Source organism: Anopheles coustani, chromosome 3 (genome assembly GCF_943734705.1).
Source record: "Anopheles coustani chromosome 3, idAnoCousDA_361_x.2, whole genome shotgun sequence".
Taxonomy (NCBI): domain Eukaryota; kingdom Metazoa; phylum Arthropoda; class Insecta; order Diptera; family Culicidae; genus Anopheles; species Anopheles coustani.
Window position 1 is genome coordinate 2,591,304 of NC_071288.1, and position 20,687 is coordinate 2,611,990.

Sequence of the window (20,687 nt, forward strand, 5' to 3'; positions counted from 1 at the left end):
CCGGGTGGGAGAGGCATGGTACGCCTCCACGTTTAGCAGCGACCCGACCCGGAGAACGTTTTCCCTTTTTCTGTCAAATCCTTCCCTCGGCGTGCCATTTCCCTCCCATTCGTCCCGCACTCCGAGGGTCCGGCTGGTAAGAGCCGTCGCAAGACGTTCTGACACGTATCTAATGCGATAATATATAATGAAAATTTATGCTTTCGCCAACTGACAGGCGAGAATTCTACCCTTACGCAGCGTTGCGCCCCTTTTCCGGCTCTGCACCTTTTCGAATGGTTGGGCTCGAGGTTCGATCGCTCGATGGATGTCGACATCCGGTGTCAGACGCTTGTTCTTTTTGCCGGGATGATGTAGAACAGCAAAGCTAAGGGCGGTAAAGGTCGAGTTCCAGTTTGGCCTGTCCTCTTATTGTCAGTCAAATCCGTGGGCTTTACAAGCGACTGTTTTAATAGAAAAATCATACGACCCCGTATGTTCGATCTAACAAATGTATGCTGTGTTCAAAGGCAAATTCTTGCGGTAAGCGGTAATTAGTTCAAATGTGTTTTACAAAAGATTACTTCACTTACAAAGACCTTTTCTTAAAGTCCTCACCCATGGTAATGCAAATCATTATTGCAGTTTTCAAAAAAGTGTTATAAATACTTTAACAACCGTATTAGCAAAATTCACAACAACGAACCATGCCGGAAGTTTATAGCAACGATAAAAAAGCTTGAGACAAGCAGATGTTACACATTGCAAATGAGAATTTAATTCTATGGTCGAAAGCGAAAGGTTGAAATTAAACTCTCTTGAATGAAGCGTCAATAATGCACATGTTGTTAGAAAACCTCTCAATTAAGATGTTTAATAGTATGGTTGAAAAATTACAACAATATAATTAAAAGCCAACCTGTATCAAGCTTGCTCTACGATATGCATAATAAGTAGTAGTACGTGTACTAAATGTAATTAAACAAAGTGACAACTTCCTCCGATTGCTCTGTTGCAAATTACTTGAAGAATTTCAGATCGATCTTGAAGGACGACTCAATTTCACTTTCCGCAACTATTTGCTAATTATGACGAAGAAACGCTAGCAATCCTCTAGCTCTCTATTTAGCATACAAATTAGGAGATGAACTTCGACGGCAGTGTCTCCAGCGTGGTGAACTTAAATCAAGCATCTGGGCCTGTCTATCGGAACTAGTTGGCTTCCACTTCAAAGACGGTAGAGATGGGTTGAGTTAGTGTCGGGGAAATAAACGGCCAACTATTTGACGACATTACACGGGCACGCCGCACCAACGGAACGACGATGTTGCTTTGAGGGGACGATCTCAGCCCCCTGAAACGACAACTCCATCTCGGTAAACATTAATTACATTCCTCGGGGCGTTGCCTTGTTACCTTGCAGCTCAGGAATTTGCACACTTAATTTGTACTCCATTCGGAAAACCGCAAAACCGGCTATAATCATCCTTGGCTTGTCTTTTCTTCCCACTGATGACCGCAACGTGTCAACGGATAGGGGTTCCGGTGCAGAATAAGCCACGGGGATGCCATTTTTGCCAGCACTCCGACCGGTTTTCACATTCCTGGGGAATAATCGATTGGACTTCTAGTCCTGGCGTCGGAATTCTATCGGAGAGTCAACCTTCAAGAAGAAAAGAACCCAGAAGGACACTAACGATCCCCTACCCCTCTCTACTGTCCCTCCCATCTCGCATCGTTCCTGGCAGCTTATGAATGCAAATGCCACGCGGGGGAAAAATGCATAGCTTATAAATAACGACACGCCCCGTCCGGTTCCTCCCGCGCTGTGTTCCATATTATCGACGCGCAGGAAAATAAAAATGAAACGATAGCGATTTTATGGCCACATTCTTGAAAGCACCACTCGCGAAATAGCCTTCGATCGGAAGAGCGGCGCGGTGGGGGAAGGGGAGCAACTGTCAGGGTGGGTCGTCGAAAAAAAAAACGGAAATACAGTAACCATTACACAAACTAATTCAGTAATGCTGAGCAATTTATTCATGAAAAGATGTTCTAACGTCGCCCGCACCATTCGGGCCCGAGAATGACCGAAGGACGGGGAAAGCAAGTGTGAGGGAAAAGTGTAAAAGAAAAGGAAAATCCCCGGCGAAAGCATGTTTATGGCATAATTTCGTGTCCGACACCACCATGACGGAAGCGTCTTTTCGCGCGCGCATGAAAATGGAAAAGTGGTCGCCATGACGGCAGCGTGATGACATTGTCGTCTTCGACTTGCCCGTCGTCTTCGCCGTTGCCGCCGATCGACAACGGTTACTATGATTCGTCGACTCTTGATATTCATTAGTGAAGCTCTCAATTTGCATGCTATTAGCCGTGACGGCCATAATGAGACGGGGGGAGTGTGTGCGCGTGTTTGAGAGGAATAGTCCAGAAGAACCAGACTTTGGGTCCCGCTTTCATCGAAGGAAGAAAATATGAAGCACGCGTTATGCTCCGATGCACACCTTTCGGTCCGTTTCGGACGAGTGGGCATTTTCGTTGCCATAAGTTCGTGTTTATCGCTTGTCGAGTTCAGGGCTACTGGATGACAGATTTCAACCGCCACAAGCATCCAGAGAGCATGGCGAGCCGGGACGGAGCACATTCATCTGCGAGGCGTTGGAGCGAAGAGGAGCAATAAAAAAGACGGCCATAAACAAACGGCGTGAAACATCTGGAACCTAGAATAGCCATCCCCCCATGGTTCGTCGTCGTCTTTGGAGTAAAGAACATCGCCACGACCAACCGACGTCGGGTGGGTGGAGTGGGAATGAGTTCGATGTGTTGTGCTGATTGATTAATCGACGAACCGAGCAGGAGCCGGCACAAGATGGCGCCCGCGTCCGAAAGGGCGGGACGGGGCTGGCGTTCCGTGGTGACAATCATTGATTGGGTAATCAATCAGCAGGCGGAATGAGCATCGCAATTGTTAATCCAATGAGCCGTACGCCAACCTCCGAGGCTCGCGATGCGGTGCGATGGAGCGAGTTTGATCGATTTGTCGAAGGCGAGCGGATGAATTAATAAGACTTACGCCGACTTCCGGAACCGCCGCTCGTGGTGGTGATGGCGATGAGTAATCTTCCCCGGAAATGGGGAAGAGAGGATGCCGGGGAAGGACAGCAAATCACGGGCGTAGTGAGGCGTGATTAGTTCCTACATTTAAATGCCTTTAGTCTCAGCCAGTCCGAGCTGTTTGGCACCAGCCGGCCTTAATGTGATTCCAGTTTCAATCGAACGCATTCAATATGCTGAATTTGATCAGCCGATAGTGAATATTTAATTGGATGATGACATGTCGCGTTCTGCTCTGTGTGTGTGTGTGTGTGTGTGTGTGTGTGTGTGTGTGTCATTGTGGTAGATGCATTTTCGGAAAACCGCCTCTTTGATGCCGTTGGTGCACAGCAGCGTCATCTGCAGCATGATCCTGGTTCCGGTTTAATTTAGAAGCTAAATTAGACGAAAACAAATCTTCCAGTGGTTGTACAGTGGATTGATGTTAAATCTTGAATCCATTTAATCGAAACTTTATTCACATTGAACCAAAGATTTAAGGGGTGATTTCCTGGAAAAGCAATTTTAAGACAAATGACAGAATAGCTACCGCCATATAGAAAATATAGAATCAAATTCATAGGAAAAGTTCTTCCCATTTTAAGTAAGACTTTTGTTTGTATAACCATCCTGCACACTGTTCTACATTCATAGAAACATACTTCATTTCTCCTTCGCAAAGTCTGCCTTAAAACTCTCGACAAATAAACCGATCCGTACACATCCCCGGAAGATACGTTTCCACTGTAATTGATCTCGGAAGTTTCGTCCTCTTCAACAACACCAGACGTACGTGCAATTGATGCCACTTAAATAGTTTTGTAATGAAAAAACTTTTCCTTCGGTTATTTTGCAGATCGTTTGCACATTCCCATATCCGAAGCCCGAATCGGAGTGGGGTCTATCGCTTTTTAGCAAGTGTATCGATGAAAGTTTTGCTTCTACTTACGATCGTAACGGCGCAAGCGATCGCTTTTGTTATCGCCTTTTTGCTCTCTTTCAATCGATCCAAACGCCCAGTGGAAGATCTGAATGTGTTACCATAAAACTGGTTGAAAACCGTTTGTACGCATAAAACATTTTCATTAGATACATCATGGCGTAAAGGAAGATAAATACTCCTCCCGTTGGACACAAGTTGTTCGGATGAGCAGCAAAAGTGTAAAGAAGAGGGTTTGTGAAATTGTTACATGCAGAAGGGCCAATCGATCGATCACTTTGTTTCTCAATGTTTCCCATCATCAACATACGACCATTCGACACCGTGTGTTCGTGTGACTTTTGATTCCTTGTTCTGGTTTTCGTTTCTCTTTTATTGGTTAGTACTCTGATGCGTTTCAGTGTTCCGTTTTTGTATGATTTTTATTTCCTCATTTTTTTTTCGCCTCCGTTCGACATCTGTCAACTAGGGTGATACTTTTCTTTGTTGTCTATTGCAATTTATTACTGGAAGTATTTGCTTAATATGTACATCGTAACATGACCGGCCCATTTGCTCACTCTCTGCCTGCGGGGACTCGGTGCTTTCGCTGTGTATGTCTTCCCATTTTTCCCTAGCTCTTGGAGCCCGTCCATTTTTCTCTTCTTCTTGTATACTGGCTCCATTAGCCTCACCTGCTGTCCCTTATTCTATCGTTCCTTCCCTCTCGTTTCACCCTTCTATAATTCGATCGGCCACTCGGTACCTTCCCCGGTCCGGGCGAGTCCGTGACGGTCGTTGTTTTCTGATTAATCCTAGCAAATTAGAAAACAACATTACCTTCGTTACCTCTTTCGCAGAGGGTGATGTCGTCGTCGTCGCCGCCGCCGGTGACAGATGGCGTGGAGAGCCGTTCGGGCCCTCACAGACCGTTCGGTGCGTGGTGAAAGACGAGCTCGGCCGAGGTTTTCTCCTTCGGCTTCCGGCCGATCAGGACGAGCAGCAGAAAAAGCGTTATCCAGGGAAGATAGATTTGAAAGTAGCGAAAAAAGGACACGCAGGACAGGGCCGTCACGATCAGGATGCTCATAAATCTATCCTGCAGCCCCGGCAACCGGTTCGGCCAGCCGCCGAGCGTCCCGGCGGTCCAGCGGCCACCGAGCAGCACCACGGTCGAGGGCGGCGAGGCCGAGGAGGCGGCGGACGAGCCGTGCGGGTTGGCCGAGGCGGAGGAGGAGGACGACGACGATGACGAGGAGGAGGACGATTTCGAGTAGGCCGTCAGCTGGGGATAGTTGATGTAGGTCTCACCGTTCGCTCCGTACTCGACGTAGGCTGGCGAGTAAGTGACGTACTCGACGATGAACCCGGTCGGGGGATAGGGCGTCGTGTCATGGGAGGACCCTGTGGGCGCGGGGGACGAATAAAAACGAGAAAAAATGACATCATTACAGGACGAAGGTGTTCTTGTCACGTTGGAGGGCTTTCGACCGAAACCGACCGGCACATCGATCGACTTAACAAGCAGCAGCCCAACAAAAGGGCTTCACTGGCGCACTGGTGTACACAATGTTGGCACGCTCTATTTTTTATTGCACTGTTATATTTTACGTAACTCTTATGAAAATAACCATTAAACAATAAATTTATTAATTCCAAAAAATAAAAATTCATACCCGCAATTTTTAGTTAATAATCAAATCAGGTTATAAATATACTATTATTATACAGTGTTTGTTAAGGTTCTTTTTAAGTTAGGGGGAAAAGAAGAAGCGTAGAAGCCATGCCTGTTTCATCAAAGATCTAGTAGGCTTTTCTCATTTATGTACGTGGAAAGTTGGTCCTTTTCTATAACGGAGGGTCTAGTCTCGGAAAGGATAACCGACGTATCGGCCAAATGTTAAATATTTGTTCCATTTCTTCACAGAATTAGTAATAACTAGTCCAATGAGATAATTAACAAACCATCCAGTATCGAAAAACGCAAGTGTTATACGACTTGTCCATAAAAGTAATTACCGCATTTGCTAGATAAAGATGTAATTGGAAAGTAAATAACTACTACAAGAACGCAGAGTCAACATTTGGTTTAGAGCCTCGAGAATATACAGTGTGTCATTTGCAACTGTTAGGAAGCTAACTTTCGCAAACATAAATAATTGTGCCACACAGCCACACACAAGTGTTTTGGATCGAACTGGAAAGGACATTGCTGGTGAAAGCTACTCACTTGGGCCCATTAGTGTCGTTCGACGGCGCGACGGCGGAGTGGGCGGAGGTGGCGCCGGGGTGGTGGTGGTGGTAGTGGTCGTCGTTGTCGTCGTCGTCGTGGTCGTCGTCGTGGTGGTGGTTGTGGGCCTTTTAATCTCTGCAAATTGCAATCAGGGGACGAGAGAGAGAGAGATGGGAGAAAGCAATCGATCACACAACAGCAGGCACAAACCCCAGAATCTAACCTAATTCATGAGCCCAAAAGTGGTTTCCCCACCCCAATGGGAGGGTAGTCATTTGGCCTCCGTTTGGCAACGTACCGTACAGCCGGATCGTCCGGTTGGCCTTGCCGAAGGCGTTCGATGATATGCACATGTAGTTGCCGGCGTCGGCCGCCGAGAAGCTGCGTATCCGGAGCGTCATCTTGGACGCGTAAAGGCTGCCGTAGTGCTGCTCCCGGATCTCGTACCGGTCGCCGTTCAGCATGATCTCCTGGTAGTGGTCTGCGCCGCCGCCGGAAGTGGTGCCGGAAGCTGATGGCACCTCCGAACCGCGGACACCCTTCGCCACCTTCGTCCAGTAGTTGACCGAGCGAGGAAACGACTCCACATCGCACTCCAGCTCGACGTCCGACTCTTCGTAGGCACCGAGGAGCGTTTTCGTCGTGGTCACATTCGGTGGAACTGGGGGCCGAGATGGGAAACGAGTACCTTAATAAACCTGAGACGGGGAAAATCTTTTCCCAACCCTCGACCAAAAGCACACTTACAGTGAACGTTCAGATAGACACGCTTGCTGACGGCGGGCGGAACCTCGTTCGAAGCGATGCACAGGTACGCACCCATCTGCTTCCGGCTGACGTGGGTTAGATTCAGAAAGATGCCGACATGCTGCTCAACTACCAATATAGAATGAAAAAACAGAGAGAGAGAGAGAAAAAATCGAATGCAAACCATACGATCAAAGTTAGTTACTTGAAAACAATAAAGAAAATTGATATGCCCAAGAAAAAAGGGTCAATAGAGCGGACCATCCTTCCCGACCTTCGCACACAACTTGTTGCCTTCGACATCAAAGTACTTTTACGCCGTTTTTTTTTTTTGTGCTTCGGAAAAGGGGCAGACAATTTCAGTTACACTTTTATTTGCTCCTCTGAACCTTTGTCGGTTCTCGGGTTTGGCGGTTGAGTGATGATAAAATAAATAATAAAAAAATATCCATCGTAGCAAGCGAGGAAGGATACTCGATACGGAAATGGGGAAAAATAAATGGTGAACAATATTGGCCTCAATTTGAGGTTAGAGCCGCCGCCGCCGTCGGTTGGCTATAAATCAAAAAACCCTTTCGCTGGAAATTTGAAGGAGACTATATGGAACATAAAAGTGGTTAAAGGTAAAAAAATGATTTTTCATTTCAGGGAAGGAATTTCCCATTTTCACTTACATTTTCGCATTTCGGTGCCATTGCGCTGTACATAGATTGGGCTTCCATTATCTCGTCGCCAGGTAACCTTCGGTGCTGGATGTCCGGTGGCGCGGCAGAAGAACGTTGCATTTCCACCCTCGCGCACGGTCAGATCCGAGGACGACTGCTCGTCGGAAATGTCGGGCGGAACTGTTGGAAAATGGACATGAATTGCGCACCCCCCTGCACCGTCGACGAATACCTCTCGGCTGATTGCTACTTACGCTGCACGTCGACGCAGCCTACTTGCTTCTGAAGCGGCGTGACGTTTATTTGACACATGTAGCAACCACGGTCGGATTCCCGCACGTTCCGTATCTTCAGCCGCCAGACGTCGCGCTCCTCCTGCGTCACGCTGTAGCGCGAGTTGTGGGTCACCACCCGTCCCTGGAGGGCCAGGACTGTCTGATCGGAGGCTCGCATCCAGCCGACCTTTGGGGTTCGCGGAGGGGTCACGAGGTTAGCTTATGGTCGACGGGAGAAAGGGAAATGGCACTTACCTTGTAGGCACCTAAATTTTGTACAATGCAACTGAGCGTCGCCTCTCTACCTATAGGAACTGTCACGTTCTCGATGGGACTCGCAAAGCTCGGCTTCTGCTCGTGCTCGTTGCCACGTGTTTCCGGATTTCCTAAAGGGAGGGAAGAACACACACACACATGCGCGTACATACAAGGTAAATCAAATGTCAGACGGGAGAAAAAGCGTGAATTTTCAAACTCACAACCGGAAGGGCTCGCAGTCCCGTTTCCCTAGGATGGTATTTTGCCTGCCACGGAAAAATCCAACAATCCGAAACTATTTCCCTTTCCCTAACAAGGGAAAAGTGCCCTTCGTGGGAGCTAGGTTTTTGACAACCTGGCGACAACCACCGGTGTGTTCGCGTTGTCTCTAATTTTTAATACCTTCCGTCGAAATCAACTTTTTGAGTACAAAAACAAAAAACCAGTGGGAAAACCTGCTGCACGGGGCTGCAATTGGATTTTTCCATTTCAATTTTGCGGCGGTGTTCGACGGGTGTTTTTTTCCGTCGGGGGGGTTAGTTAGTTTGTTCGTTGGACCGGCTTGGTTGGAAGCTGCTGGACGGTATTATGTAACGAAGCCCCGCGGTGACGTTGATGAGACACAAAAGATAGCAAAAGCAAGCAGCAGCGCCCGTGGAAAACTTTCGCCACCAAACATTGCAGGCAGGAAAACATCCACTGGTTGGTTGGCCCTGATTGGAAAGTTTGCTGCCTGGAAAGCTGCCTGGGCGTGTTGGGGGGGGAGAAGGAAAATATCACGCAACAAAAAAAGGAGTACTATCCATTTCCCAGGGCGAGAACTCCCCGAAAACCGAACCCTCCAGCAGCTCACCGGTTTCGGGCTGGTGCGAGGGTGTTTTCCAGAACAACGGGTGGTTGGAAAAATCGTTGGTGGGAATGTTAGAGTACAGTAAATTTCGGTCCACACGCATCGGTTGTTGGTGACAGTTTACAAAGCCAACAGTAGCTCTCCAGCTTTTCCTCCGACAAAACACACCCCTAAGATTGGAACGGGAACGGAAAACTCGAGGAGTGCACAACGTGTTAGTGGGTGTGTGGGTGTGTGTGTGTGTGTGTGATGATGCTGGATAACTTTCCTTTTTTTTCCTCTTTAGACTTTTTTCAAAAGGACCTCAAAAGGGAGATTCTGCAATACCGAAGGGTTGGGGGGTGGTTCGAATTTTCGTGTTTACTTTTCACAGTTCAGTGTTTGCCATGTTGAGTGTGAAAGCATCGGGCGGATTGGTGATGTTTCCCACCAAACACACACACACACACACATACTCGTTAGGGAAGGGAAACTTTCCACCCGGAACAGAGAGAAAAAATGCGTGCTCGGGAAAAACCCGTGGCGGCGGGATGCAAACGGTGGAAAATTACAGTTTAATTGTTGTGTATGTGTATACGCCGTTGGCCGCGGCGACAGCTGGTTCATGTTCCATGTTGTTCGGCTTGTCGGAGGGTCTGGTTTTGGTTATGGGGCGTTTGTGATTAACAAACAAAAAAAAAGGAAAGAAAAACGAACCGAATTTCGAATCGTTTCCACCCAACTTTTGCCCTTCGTTTTTGGAGCAAACCCGCACACCTGGAGGGTTTCCGATGGGGGCGTAACAATCAAAGGCAGTGTTGCAATGTTGGTTTAGGACGCTCTGTTTGTACTTTAATTCGTTCGTGCCCGAAAAAATGCCACATGTATCGTGCCAAACGTTGACCTTTTACGGTCACCTAATGTAATGCGATCAAAAGCGTAAAAATTCGCGAACATAAAGTGAGGTGGGTGAGGGATGAAATGAAACGTGATCATTAAAAGGTTAATCAAAGGGTGAACTTAACTGTTTGCAATCCATGCGGTACGTAATTTTCTCTTATCTTCGTGCCCGTTTTGCTCGTGTCATTAACAGCCAAGCAAAAAAGGAATTGTTTTTACGAAAAACAGCAGATCGAATAAAATTAACGCCCTTCCCACGGTTGCAGTTTGTGTCGTGTTTGGTATATCATTTGAACATCTGATCCGGTTGTCGATTGGATGTTGGATTGCGGGTCCCCGATCCCCCGATAACCACCACACACCGGGGCGGTGTTTGCGGGTGCGACAATTTCCCAACCCATTTCCGAGGAAAAACTATGTCCACGCCACACATGGGGCAGGTGGGTGAAAACAATACGAATCATGTTCAGAAAATAAATCATCGCTCGAAATCGAATATCGAATATTTATATTCGGTAGGCAATAAATTCAAGCCGATCTCGTAAATTACCTTTCCTGTTCGGGGAGGAAATGGAAACGAGAGAAATCAATTCGAGTGTGTGTGTGTGTGTCGTCCGAGGAGACCAGGTGCTAACACTTCCTTCCCACTTCCGTTTCGCTCCTTCCATTGGTTACTCAAAAGGAACGAAGGAAATGAATCGATTCAACTCGAGCAATGTGCGAGCCATTTTTCTTTCTCGAGACTGAGAATTGAAACTTTACTCCAAAAGGCGCATTGGAATCTCACACGGGAGCGTCCGTTTCTTCCCTTGGTCCACCTTCGGCGAAGGAAGGTATCCGGGACTCCGGCAATTGCAATTGAAACTCAAATGAATCAACATTTGGGCAGCGAGAGGAATGCGATTGAAAATGCGAACGAGCCTTCGCTCCGAAAGGGGTTTTCCATTTCCCCGGCGGGAGAGAATCGGTAAATTACAAATTATTCTGGTGTGATTTTGGACCTGTTTTACCCACAAAGGAAAGGACAAGAGGGAGGAAATAGTTATTAGCTACCGGTTAATCGATCTGCCAAATGTTTTTTTTTTTTCGGGAAAATTGGAAACGATTTTTAGTCGAGTCACACAACGGGTCGTGGAAATGTGCTGTGTTGGAATTGCTAATGGCTTTTGGGATGCGGGATCGCATCATTACCTGAGGAGGCACGTGAGCAGACGTACACGGAAACGGTTTCAAGAAGTAAGTCATGTAGAAGACGATGTGACTACGATGCATTTTTCGCTTCCGCATGAGCAACAACCTATGGCTTTCATTTCAATTTCCGCGCTACAGAGAAATGTTTTACGCTTCCGGTTTCATTCAATTTCCTGAACGATTGTTTTCAAGCGCTTTAAGAAGGACCGGATTTCTTTTCGGGCACTGAAGTGTGCAATATTTCATTGAAAATCTGAAGGAAATTCATCCCTAGCTACAGCTTCAATCAAGCTTAAATTTCAATCCAACAGTGATTGTTACAGATGACTGGGATTTAATATGGAAACTGGCGACCGGATCTCGGTCTCTTGGAGCACCCGGAAAAGTGCTCAATCCGAAACCCTCGGCCCCGGTTTCGAACGAAAACGCCGTGAGCCAAATAAAGTGTTATAATAGTGCGAACAAGTACAAAAACCGGTTTCCCATGTGTCCTCTCTTCCATTCCGAAGGAACGGATTAAGGCAACTAAGCTGACGCCATAAATTGTGCCACCCCCCCACACGCCGGGTGGGTGGAAAAACAGTTCCCATTGCATCGCGCAAATTGCCCTCCATCAGTCTAATAACGATCGATTGGCTTCGGGAGGAGTAAAAGAACAACAACATCGTCCCCGTTCCGAGCGTGCCACCGAGATTTGCTTTTGCTCGACGAGACACACAAATTTTCCCCCCACCTTTTGCAGAGGAAGAAGAAAAAGGCAGCGAAAACCTCTCCCGAAAGTGCTGACTAAGCGTGCGCTCGGCGAAGCAGACGGTTTCGGGAGATAAATCAGTGCATCGCATCGTCGTACCATCAGGCCTTGGGCCGGGAAATTTATTGGTTTTCCGCCGAGACCGAGCGAAACGGGGATAAACACATGCCTGGTGTCGGCGGGGTGTCACTGGTGTTGTTGTTGGTGTGGAGGAAAACCTGCTCACCATGGAGATGGTATTTTTCAATCAACGATTTACACTCTAATCCCATCTCGTCCGCTTCAGGGGTGTCCGAGTTCCGGTGGTGCTTTTGTTTTCCCACCCCTTTGGGGGTTCGTTTTAACGTTCCACACTTTTCCGGTGATCAAAAGGCGAACCTACCATTAACCGATACATCCCATAATGACCAATTTCCTCCATTTTCCGTTGGTGTATTGTTAATGGTGCGACGGTCGGACCAAACCGGTGGTCCGTGGATTACGACTTTCCCTCAAACCACAGAAGCCTCACCAAAAAAAAAAAAAAAGGAGAACGATTTTCCGCATTGTCATGAATACATTCTCTCGGCCAAAAAAAGACAATGAAAGCTACATCGTCCACAGTTAATGGGATCGCTTCGGGTGGGGTTGTTGGCTTCAGGCGGAACAAACAGGGACCAATCCTAACTCATTTCTCGGTTTTCCGGTCAATCAACCGTTTTTCCCTCCCCCTCCGGATCGTCGTCAACCAGCAGTCCTCGTTGTGGCGCATGTGGTGAACCTCGATCCATTTGAAATGTGAACGGAAATGTGTGTCCTGGCCGTTGCCACTTTTTCGTTGGAACACTCAAGCATCAAAGAAATGTTTGTCCTTTGCTGAGAAATCGTGATTGGCGCCGAGGAACAAGTCAAAGCTTCCAATCGAAGTTGCAAAATGACCAAAATGTTGATGCCGTAGTTTACCTTCCCTATTTTTGGAAGCGCTTAGAACAAGGGTTGTTGTAAAACTGATTGAAAAAGGTGTTTGCTGTAACTGTTGGTATAAGCTACTGCCTTCATAGACCTTAAAGCAAGAGTTGTTTATTAGGAAAACAGCAAGCAAATGCAACCGCTTCCAACGTTCAACCATATTTGCTGGATGCACTGTGCAGATGCAGCCGAGTTTTACTGCGATATCCTTCTCTTTGACGCAACGCATCATCCGCATCAACCGTAAGGTAGATCCGCACACCGGAAATGAAAATTTAGATCGATACCAATATCGTTACGGGTGGGGGGAAAGTGGGGTGGGCAAGAAAGGCGCCAATACATGACACACATTCGAACGCGTCCCGGACGCATCCATTGGGAAACAATTGGCACTCGCTGCGTCGGCCGATACTTTCCCGGATTTCGGATTCGCCGAGCTTTATTTGTGCCATCCGGAAACCAGATGTATATTTTCTCTGCAAAATGAACCATTGCGTATGATCCGGAATTAGGTTCGCGTGGGAATGTTTCGAGTTTCGGGCGAGTTCCATAATTTGCCACGATGTGCCAGATGTTGAGCCCAGCAAACTGCACCGAGTGTTCCCTTTTATGTGGGGCCAAGTCCTATCATCAAGGTTGGTTCCCCGGATTTAACCCGGGCCAGTAATCGGAAACGCTCGACCAACCGACTCCGAACCGAACTCTGTTCGATTCGAAAACCCTGCCTGGTTGTATCGAGCTCTTCCTTCGAGCTCGACATCGCATCACAAACAAATGGTGCATTTGCGCTCAATCATTATTCAAACGCTGCAACTGCTGCACGATAAAGCGTTCAGGAGTGTCCCCATCGTATGCATTGGCACAAACACTTTGCCCGCAACCAAAGGTCGGCAGGTGGTCGAATCGGAACCTTGCAAATGTAGTTTTTGTCACCTGCTGTTTGTTCAACCAGTGGAGCGGAGTATTGCTCCCTGTTAACTGGAAGGGAAGCGAGGAAACCGATTGTCCGAAGTCTGTAACAAATACTGCAATTGTTCAATAGGAAATTTGAACTCTGCAGTGATTATATTTCATTGGAATAAACCCGATTCTTCGACCGGATTTATTTGCATGATTTGTTTCTTATTTAAAGTAAAAAGTACCAAGGGTTTCACGAGATGTTTTACTGTATTCTCTTATAATGTTGAATACAGCGAACGATGCTGCTGTTTTTAAAATATTACTTTCCCTCTGTATATCCCTCAAACTTCTTCACGTTTCTTTCTTCATCAAAAGCCCAACGTCATTCAACGCCAAAGTCACCATTTGAAGTATACGAAGTAGACCGCTTCCGGGAAAACCCATCCTAAAAGGAAACCTTATACCGTAAGGAATTGGTGCTGGCAACGGTATTGACGACCGCAATCCTCCAAGCTCATTAAATACAATACACCCTTAGCCAGCGTGTTCTGTTTTGTAAAATGTTTCGCTTCATTGTAAAATTCCCGTGCGGCTGGTGAGTGTAATGAGTTTCAGATACTTCCGTTTTCCCGTCGAGTTTCCGATACTTTCTAACCGAGGTAAGGAAGTAAAAATAGGCAGGGAAGTAAAACTGAATGAATTTAAATTTATCTCTTGAGTAAGGATGGGGAAAATGGAGGTACAAAAGTGGACCTAATTTTCGATCAATGAAAATTCAAACATAAATATTTTTTATGTTCGCTCGTACGCAAAAATGAAGCAGAAAATTGACAAGAACGTACAAATAATTCCATCTGCTCTTTTCTTTTTTGAACAATACTGCCGGAAGTGATTAAATAAAAGATAATCATCATTCCTTTCATTGTGCTTCAAAATTATGTGTTCATGCGAGATTTTCCTCGAATTAACATAATTATTAACATCTTTAAAATGTCCTCTTAAACGCCCTGATGGCTGCACGAGCACCGCAAGAAGAGCAACGGCCACGAAGAATGGTGCTTCTCCATCCCGCAAAGATGCTAAAGGTGCGAGTAAAAAGTTGCAACATAATTCAAATAAAACACCCACTAAATTAACGCCTACAATTGACGCTGGCAAGCGCCCCCGCCTGGCGTACCGGTGGATGCTAACGTCCACGACATTTTAAAGACAATCCTGAGGATGGAAAACTGGCGAGAAGGGCGAGGGAAAGCTACTCCGAGCTACTCTTCCCCGCCACGCTCGAGATGGCAAACATCACAACATCTTTCATCGTTCTCGAGAGCCCATAATCCACTTACTGCCGCCCGCCACCCGCGTCGTCAGCAAAGGGAAACGAGGACGATTTGAAGTTTTCCTCCCTTGCACCACGCCACGCTTTTCTTTTCCACCCGCTTTTCCACCCGCTTTCCACGGGTTGAAGTGGCCGAAGCAACAGCGAAAAGGGGTTAATTCCTGCAGGATGCCGCTGACAGTTGGGTGACTCTGTTTTAAAAGCATTTTCCACTGATGCAAATGAGAAAACATTAGTGAGTGAACGCCGTTTCCCGGGGTTCATTTTTCCCGCTCGGTCACAGTCGGGGACGCCGACTCGGGTGGTCCAGAGTGCACTTGTGGAGGCTGTTAACTTGACGGAAGTAGAGTATGAATCGCTCGACACTTCGCTGCCCGGACAGTTTGTGGCCAAACGCGCAAACACATTAGCACACACACACACACATTTTATCTGCGGTTACTGGCGCTGTAATTGTTAGTGCGCGAATGTTTGGTAAACTTTTGACAGTAAAGTCGGCCAACGCTCAAGCGAGGATTAAGCGCGGTGACCGGCACTTCGGTTGCTTGGCTTCGGCTTGAACCTTTTGCGACAGTTTAGTCCTTCGTCGACGTCGCTGGAGCTCGTGGGAACTCGCGGAGTTCGTAAATCCACGCACTCCAACATGGATCCAATAATCACCGCGCTGAGCTCCGAACACTTGAACAATTTATGCTACACCTAATCGCTTATGGGATTTGGGAGATCAGTGTCTTTCTCCCTCGCTCTCTCTCTCTCTCTCCTCCTGCTCGGCGCAAAACTTTCGTCCGCCATAAGCCAAAACCTCGAGCAACTCCCGAACCGAAACACATACAAATTGTTTCTCGGAAGACGGGCGAGCCGTTTCTCCGACAAAATGTGCCGCGTGGGTAACGGCCCCCGTGTTCGGTCGGACAAATCGTTCCGGTCCGGGGCGATCGCCAGACTCCCGAAGACTCGTCGGTTTTTAAAATGGCCTTATTGGGTTTGTATCAATAATGCAGGGACCATCATCCGGACGGTCCAACGACAGCGTTCGTTCGGGCCAAACAAATGCCAAACTTTTCTCTTTTTTCCATTTTCATCCACCGTTTCCGGCCTCCCAAGCTCCTTTTCACCCCCACGGTGCGATAAAGTTTTACTCTATTGGTTTACGGTTGGATGGATTTCGTCGAACTGAGCTTCGGCGGGGGGTGGCTTTGAATGGTTTTAATTTTTTTTTTGTGTTTAGTCCCGCGTTCCTCTTCAGGTTGCATTCATTTTTTCCGGGAAGTTGTTGTTCGGCGGCATTAACGGCAAATGTGTTTGTTGTTGTGTGCGTGTTCGTGTGCCCGATGCGTGCTGAATAAGAAAGAGGATTTTCCTTCGGTTCCGTACCGCTGAATGTGGTCTTGCCATTCGGCTTTTCCCCCGCTCATCCCACTCAGCACAATGTTCCCCTCGGTTCCGTGTTGGCTTTTGTTTGAGAAATCACTCGGAAGCGCCATTGATCCTGTGTGATGGTCAGGATGTACCATATTCCCGCCTTCATTCAATTCCCCTCCCAGCTCCACCGAGGAGATTCTTTCCGTTTTCCGAAAGACATTTTTTTTTATTTCATTCGCGATCGGACGTTCCCAATGCGAGTCCCTGGCACGTGTTCGAGTGCCTTTTTTCCACTTCATCCAACGTGTGGCAGCAGTTGTGTGTTTGTTTCTGTGGAACGGAATCTTCAATAAAGAATATTTTCCTTTTCGATTCGTGAGCGAGCACGAGAAGGACGAAAAGAAGAGACAAACTCGAAGCAAGAAAACGGTCAGTGGAGCATAAGCGTAGAAACTCGTGTTCTTGAACCTTCTCCTCTGTATGCCCAGTGGCGGGGTGGGAGGTCGGAAAACATTCCCACATTTCACCGCTGGTCACCACGTGCAGCATCCAATCCAATATATATATATATATGTACCCGATTTGGGATCGATAGCCAAAAGCCTGTTACGGGGGTCACAAAACAAAACAAAAACGAACCGAACCAAAGCGAGCAAAAAAGCCCGGGGAATCAATGGGGAAAACCCGGGAAAAACTCCCTCAACAAGCTGGCCAATAAAAACCGGAAAAACATGATTGATGGATTGTCATTTTCTATCATTGCACTCTTGCAAAGAGCGCTTTCGGTGGATTTAATTTTCTCCCCCGCGTCTCCCCTGTGCTCTGCAGCAACCTTCTCACCCGCCGGGAGGGATGTTTTTCTTTCCGGGATTCTATTTTGGAACAACATTGTCCCGCTTGGTGGAAAGCTTACTACTAAACCGCGCACCATGTGCAGCTCCAAAGCCTCTCCGGGCTTGCTGAAGAGCTGCTCTTCCGAAGCGAACGATACTCGAAAGAGTGTCATTGAGGCATGGTAGTAGCAGAGGTGGCCTTTGGGGGGTGGGAAAGCATCCATTCAATTTTAGCACATCGACTGTGCGCGCGGCGTGGCGTCTAAGCGTTTGTGTTTGACAAGCTTCACCTTGCATTCCGACACATGATTGATGGTTCCGATAGAAGTCATCATCCGGTGATAGTGGCAAGCGGAAAATGAGCGAGGGGAAGGGGGAGAACCTATCCGGAAGTGGGTGTGAGTGTGTGTGTGTGTGTGTGTGTGTGTATTTTTGTCTCACTCCGTCTCAGCGCCCGGCGTTTGATTGACCTATAGGTTTTCGGCTCTCGGGTAATAATTAATCAACCTATCGGAAGCGTACTTAATCAACACTTGAGGTCAACCGTAAATTATGAACGTTTCATCCGCCCCGAACCTCGAAAGCCAGCCATCCCGATGGTGGCGGTCCCGTCGAAGCCGCAAACGATTGAAACCGACTGGCCCCCTTTTCCGCTTCGGCCATCCTTGACTGATGGCGTTGCTGAATTTATGCAGCGCTCGAGTCATCGAATATGAGACACCATTTCGAGCTCGAAGGGCCAAACCCGTATGCATTAAATGCAACCGAAGTTTATGGTTCACCGGGAATAAATCTTTCCCGGATGATGAACGTCAGGGACGCCGGCCCACTGGTGAAACGATACTGTTTTCAATAAAGCTGAAAGATGAAAATTGATTATCAACTCGAAGCAGATGTTCCTTTGGGTAGTTGGTGGCTTTATTTCATTAAAGTTTATGAATGACATATTAATTTTTCCAATAACTCAAGCATGTAAATTTACTTAAAAAAAGGACAAGTTTACTTAACTAAAATACCATTAAGAAAAATGATTTACGCATGACCGTGCAAAACCATAAAATTATTTGCACCTGCTCGAACCACTTCGAACTCAATCTAATCACTAATAACTGACCCTTTTCCTTTATCTAACTGGCAAGGGGGAAAACCATAAGCTAGAAGATGCTGATGTGAATTCCCCATACACTCGCGCAAATTCACGAACCCTGCAAACCTTTTCTGCATTAATGTGATAAACGATAACTACTTCTCGAAATCCAATTCCTATTTCAAAATCCATTTCCAAATCCCACGACCAGCGAACCGCATTTTCTAGAAAACCCCGAAAGCACTCCCAGGACGTTCCCGTCAGGCTTACGCTCGCAAACTCCTCGGTGGGGGGAGAATGGAAAACCCGGACCAAGATGTTGAAAGTCATCACAATCTCATAATATCTTGATTGATCATCAGCTCGATCGGGGCATGTGTGCGGAATAATAACGCCTCCTCTACTCGAATGTGTGCTTGGGATTTTCCATCGCCCGTTCGTGGGCACGATGGGAGCCCTCTTGTGTTTGAAAATTAAAGCCCTTCGGAGAGACCTCGCATCCCTCCCCGCCCCTTTTGTCGCCGAGTGTGAAGAACATCCCATCTTTGTGTTTGCGAGGACCTCGTCCCTCTTACCAAATAGTTGAAAATTCCAAAGGATTTGCAAACACGCGCTACGTGACCATTTGCGAATCCAAATACCGAGCTTCCGAGCAGCCCGACGATGTTCTCCTCCTCCTCCTCCTCTTCCTTCGCTGTTCGAGATCGAGCACTTACCCTTGACAAACATCGTCAGCCACAGTCCCAGCCACAGCAATAATCCACCGCCGGTCGGAAGACGCCGGCACCGGACGCCGGACGAGGTTCTCCGCCGCTTCGGGTCGCTCATAACTTCAGCTCCCTTTTCAGCGTTTTTATACCGAGCACGTACCGTGCGGACGCGGACGACGTGGTGGCGGCCCCCGCTTTCTACGCCAACTCTTCCGACCCGTGGCAGCAGAAGGTTGTTCGATTCGTCCCGATTGTGTCGTTTCCGTCCGTTTGTGTATTTGGTTTGTGGACTAAAGCCACGCACTAAAATATGATGAGCCAGATGGAGCGGCAGTAAGCAAGTTTTTCACACGCTGTTTTCCGACTGGGGGCCAGTCGTTTGAGAGGGCAGTTTCATAAATTGGTAAAATATTCTCTTCCACCAAAACCGGGTTGCGGGCCCGTTTTTCCGAGCGGAATCGTTTTACGACGAGTCACCACCACCACCACCAGAGGCCTCAATCTGGCCTATATCTACGATTCGATGCTCGTAAGCACTCCGTCGTTAACCCTTTCGGTCGAAATCGATGACGACGTCCTTCGCCTTTACGATTGGCCATCATACTCGCACATCCTGTGACGTACGGCCGGCGTTGTCAAATTGGCACATTCGTGAACTAAATATATGTGTGTATGTGGCTGTTCGCAATAATCGTAACAATCGTTCGACACTCGCACTTCCCGGGCCCTGGAGGCGACCGGAACGGGATTTTCACGAAACTATGTGTGTTATTTCACGGGCAGGCTTTCACTTCACTCACTCACCCACCCACCTGACCGACCGACGACGTGGCCGGGCCGTCGATCGAGGCCGAAATTAACGATTTGTATGCGTGGGTTTCCGGCGCACGTACTGGGCACTTCATTTTTTCTTCGCTTTCTGCGTGCCGCTCCGGATCTTGCGGACGGTTTTCCACCGGCGCACCGGGTTTATTTACTTAGGGCGCACACGCAGCCCCCTCCCCCCGCCCCGGAACCCGACTCGAAACCTTTCGCCTGTCAGATGCTGTGAGTATTCCAATAAAACCACCCGCTTTTTCTTTGCGATAACTTTTTACGGCCCTCCCTCCCGTTCGAACTCCCGTTCCCGCAAAGCACAAATTGTTAGTTATTTTCACTATCTGATGTGGGTTCCGTTTCCGGCATCCGTCCGGTGGGGCCGCTGAGAGCACGGTGGAGCGATCCCAAACTTCGGCTCGAGCGAACTTTTGCGTGAAACTTTGCTTCCCCGTCGTCGTGGAACCGTGGTTGGCACTTTCCTGCAAATGGGATGGTGAGGAAAAGATAAAGATTCTCTTAGCTGATGGTTTACATCGATTTAAGTAAATTATTTATGTCAAACCCCGTTCGCCCCGAAAGGGAGGTGACCTTTTTTTGGTCAATATTTTACGACCCCGTAATGCGATATTGGAAAAATGATATCCATCTCGATTCGACCCTTCGGCTGTCGAGCTGTTTGCAGATCTTTCGGCGCGCTGGCGATATTCCTTGGAGGATGGCGTTTTGGCATCGTTCGAGGGCATGTGTAGCCATTTTTCGATGTGCTCGTGCTCGTGGGATGTTTGCTTTCGGACGCGCGTGACGAAACTAGTGAGATTAATTTCATTTCGCCACGATTCGGAAGAAATCACT

The 20,687-nt window shown here is 47.7% G+C and overlaps 1 protein-coding gene across 1 annotated transcript; it reads right to left on the reverse strand.

Annotated features, from left to right (window-relative positions):
• Positions 1–4,364: 4,364 nt before the first annotated feature.
• LOC131258969 (lachesin-like) lies at positions 4,365–19,064 on the reverse strand. Its single transcript, XM_058260374.1, has 8 exons — positions 19,023–19,064; positions 8,170–8,300; positions 7,894–8,101; positions 7,649–7,819; positions 6,975–7,103; positions 6,526–6,888; positions 6,225–6,362; positions 4,365–5,398 (listed from the first exon to the last, which is right to left on the reverse strand). The coding sequence occupies exons 1-8, from the start codon at positions 19,033–19,035 to the stop codon at positions 4,917–4,919; spliced, it is 1,635 nt and encodes a 544-aa protein (XP_058116357.1). The 5' UTR covers positions 19,036–19,064; the 3' UTR covers positions 4,365–4,916.
• Between the last annotated feature and the right edge of the window lie 1,623 nt (positions 19,065–20,687).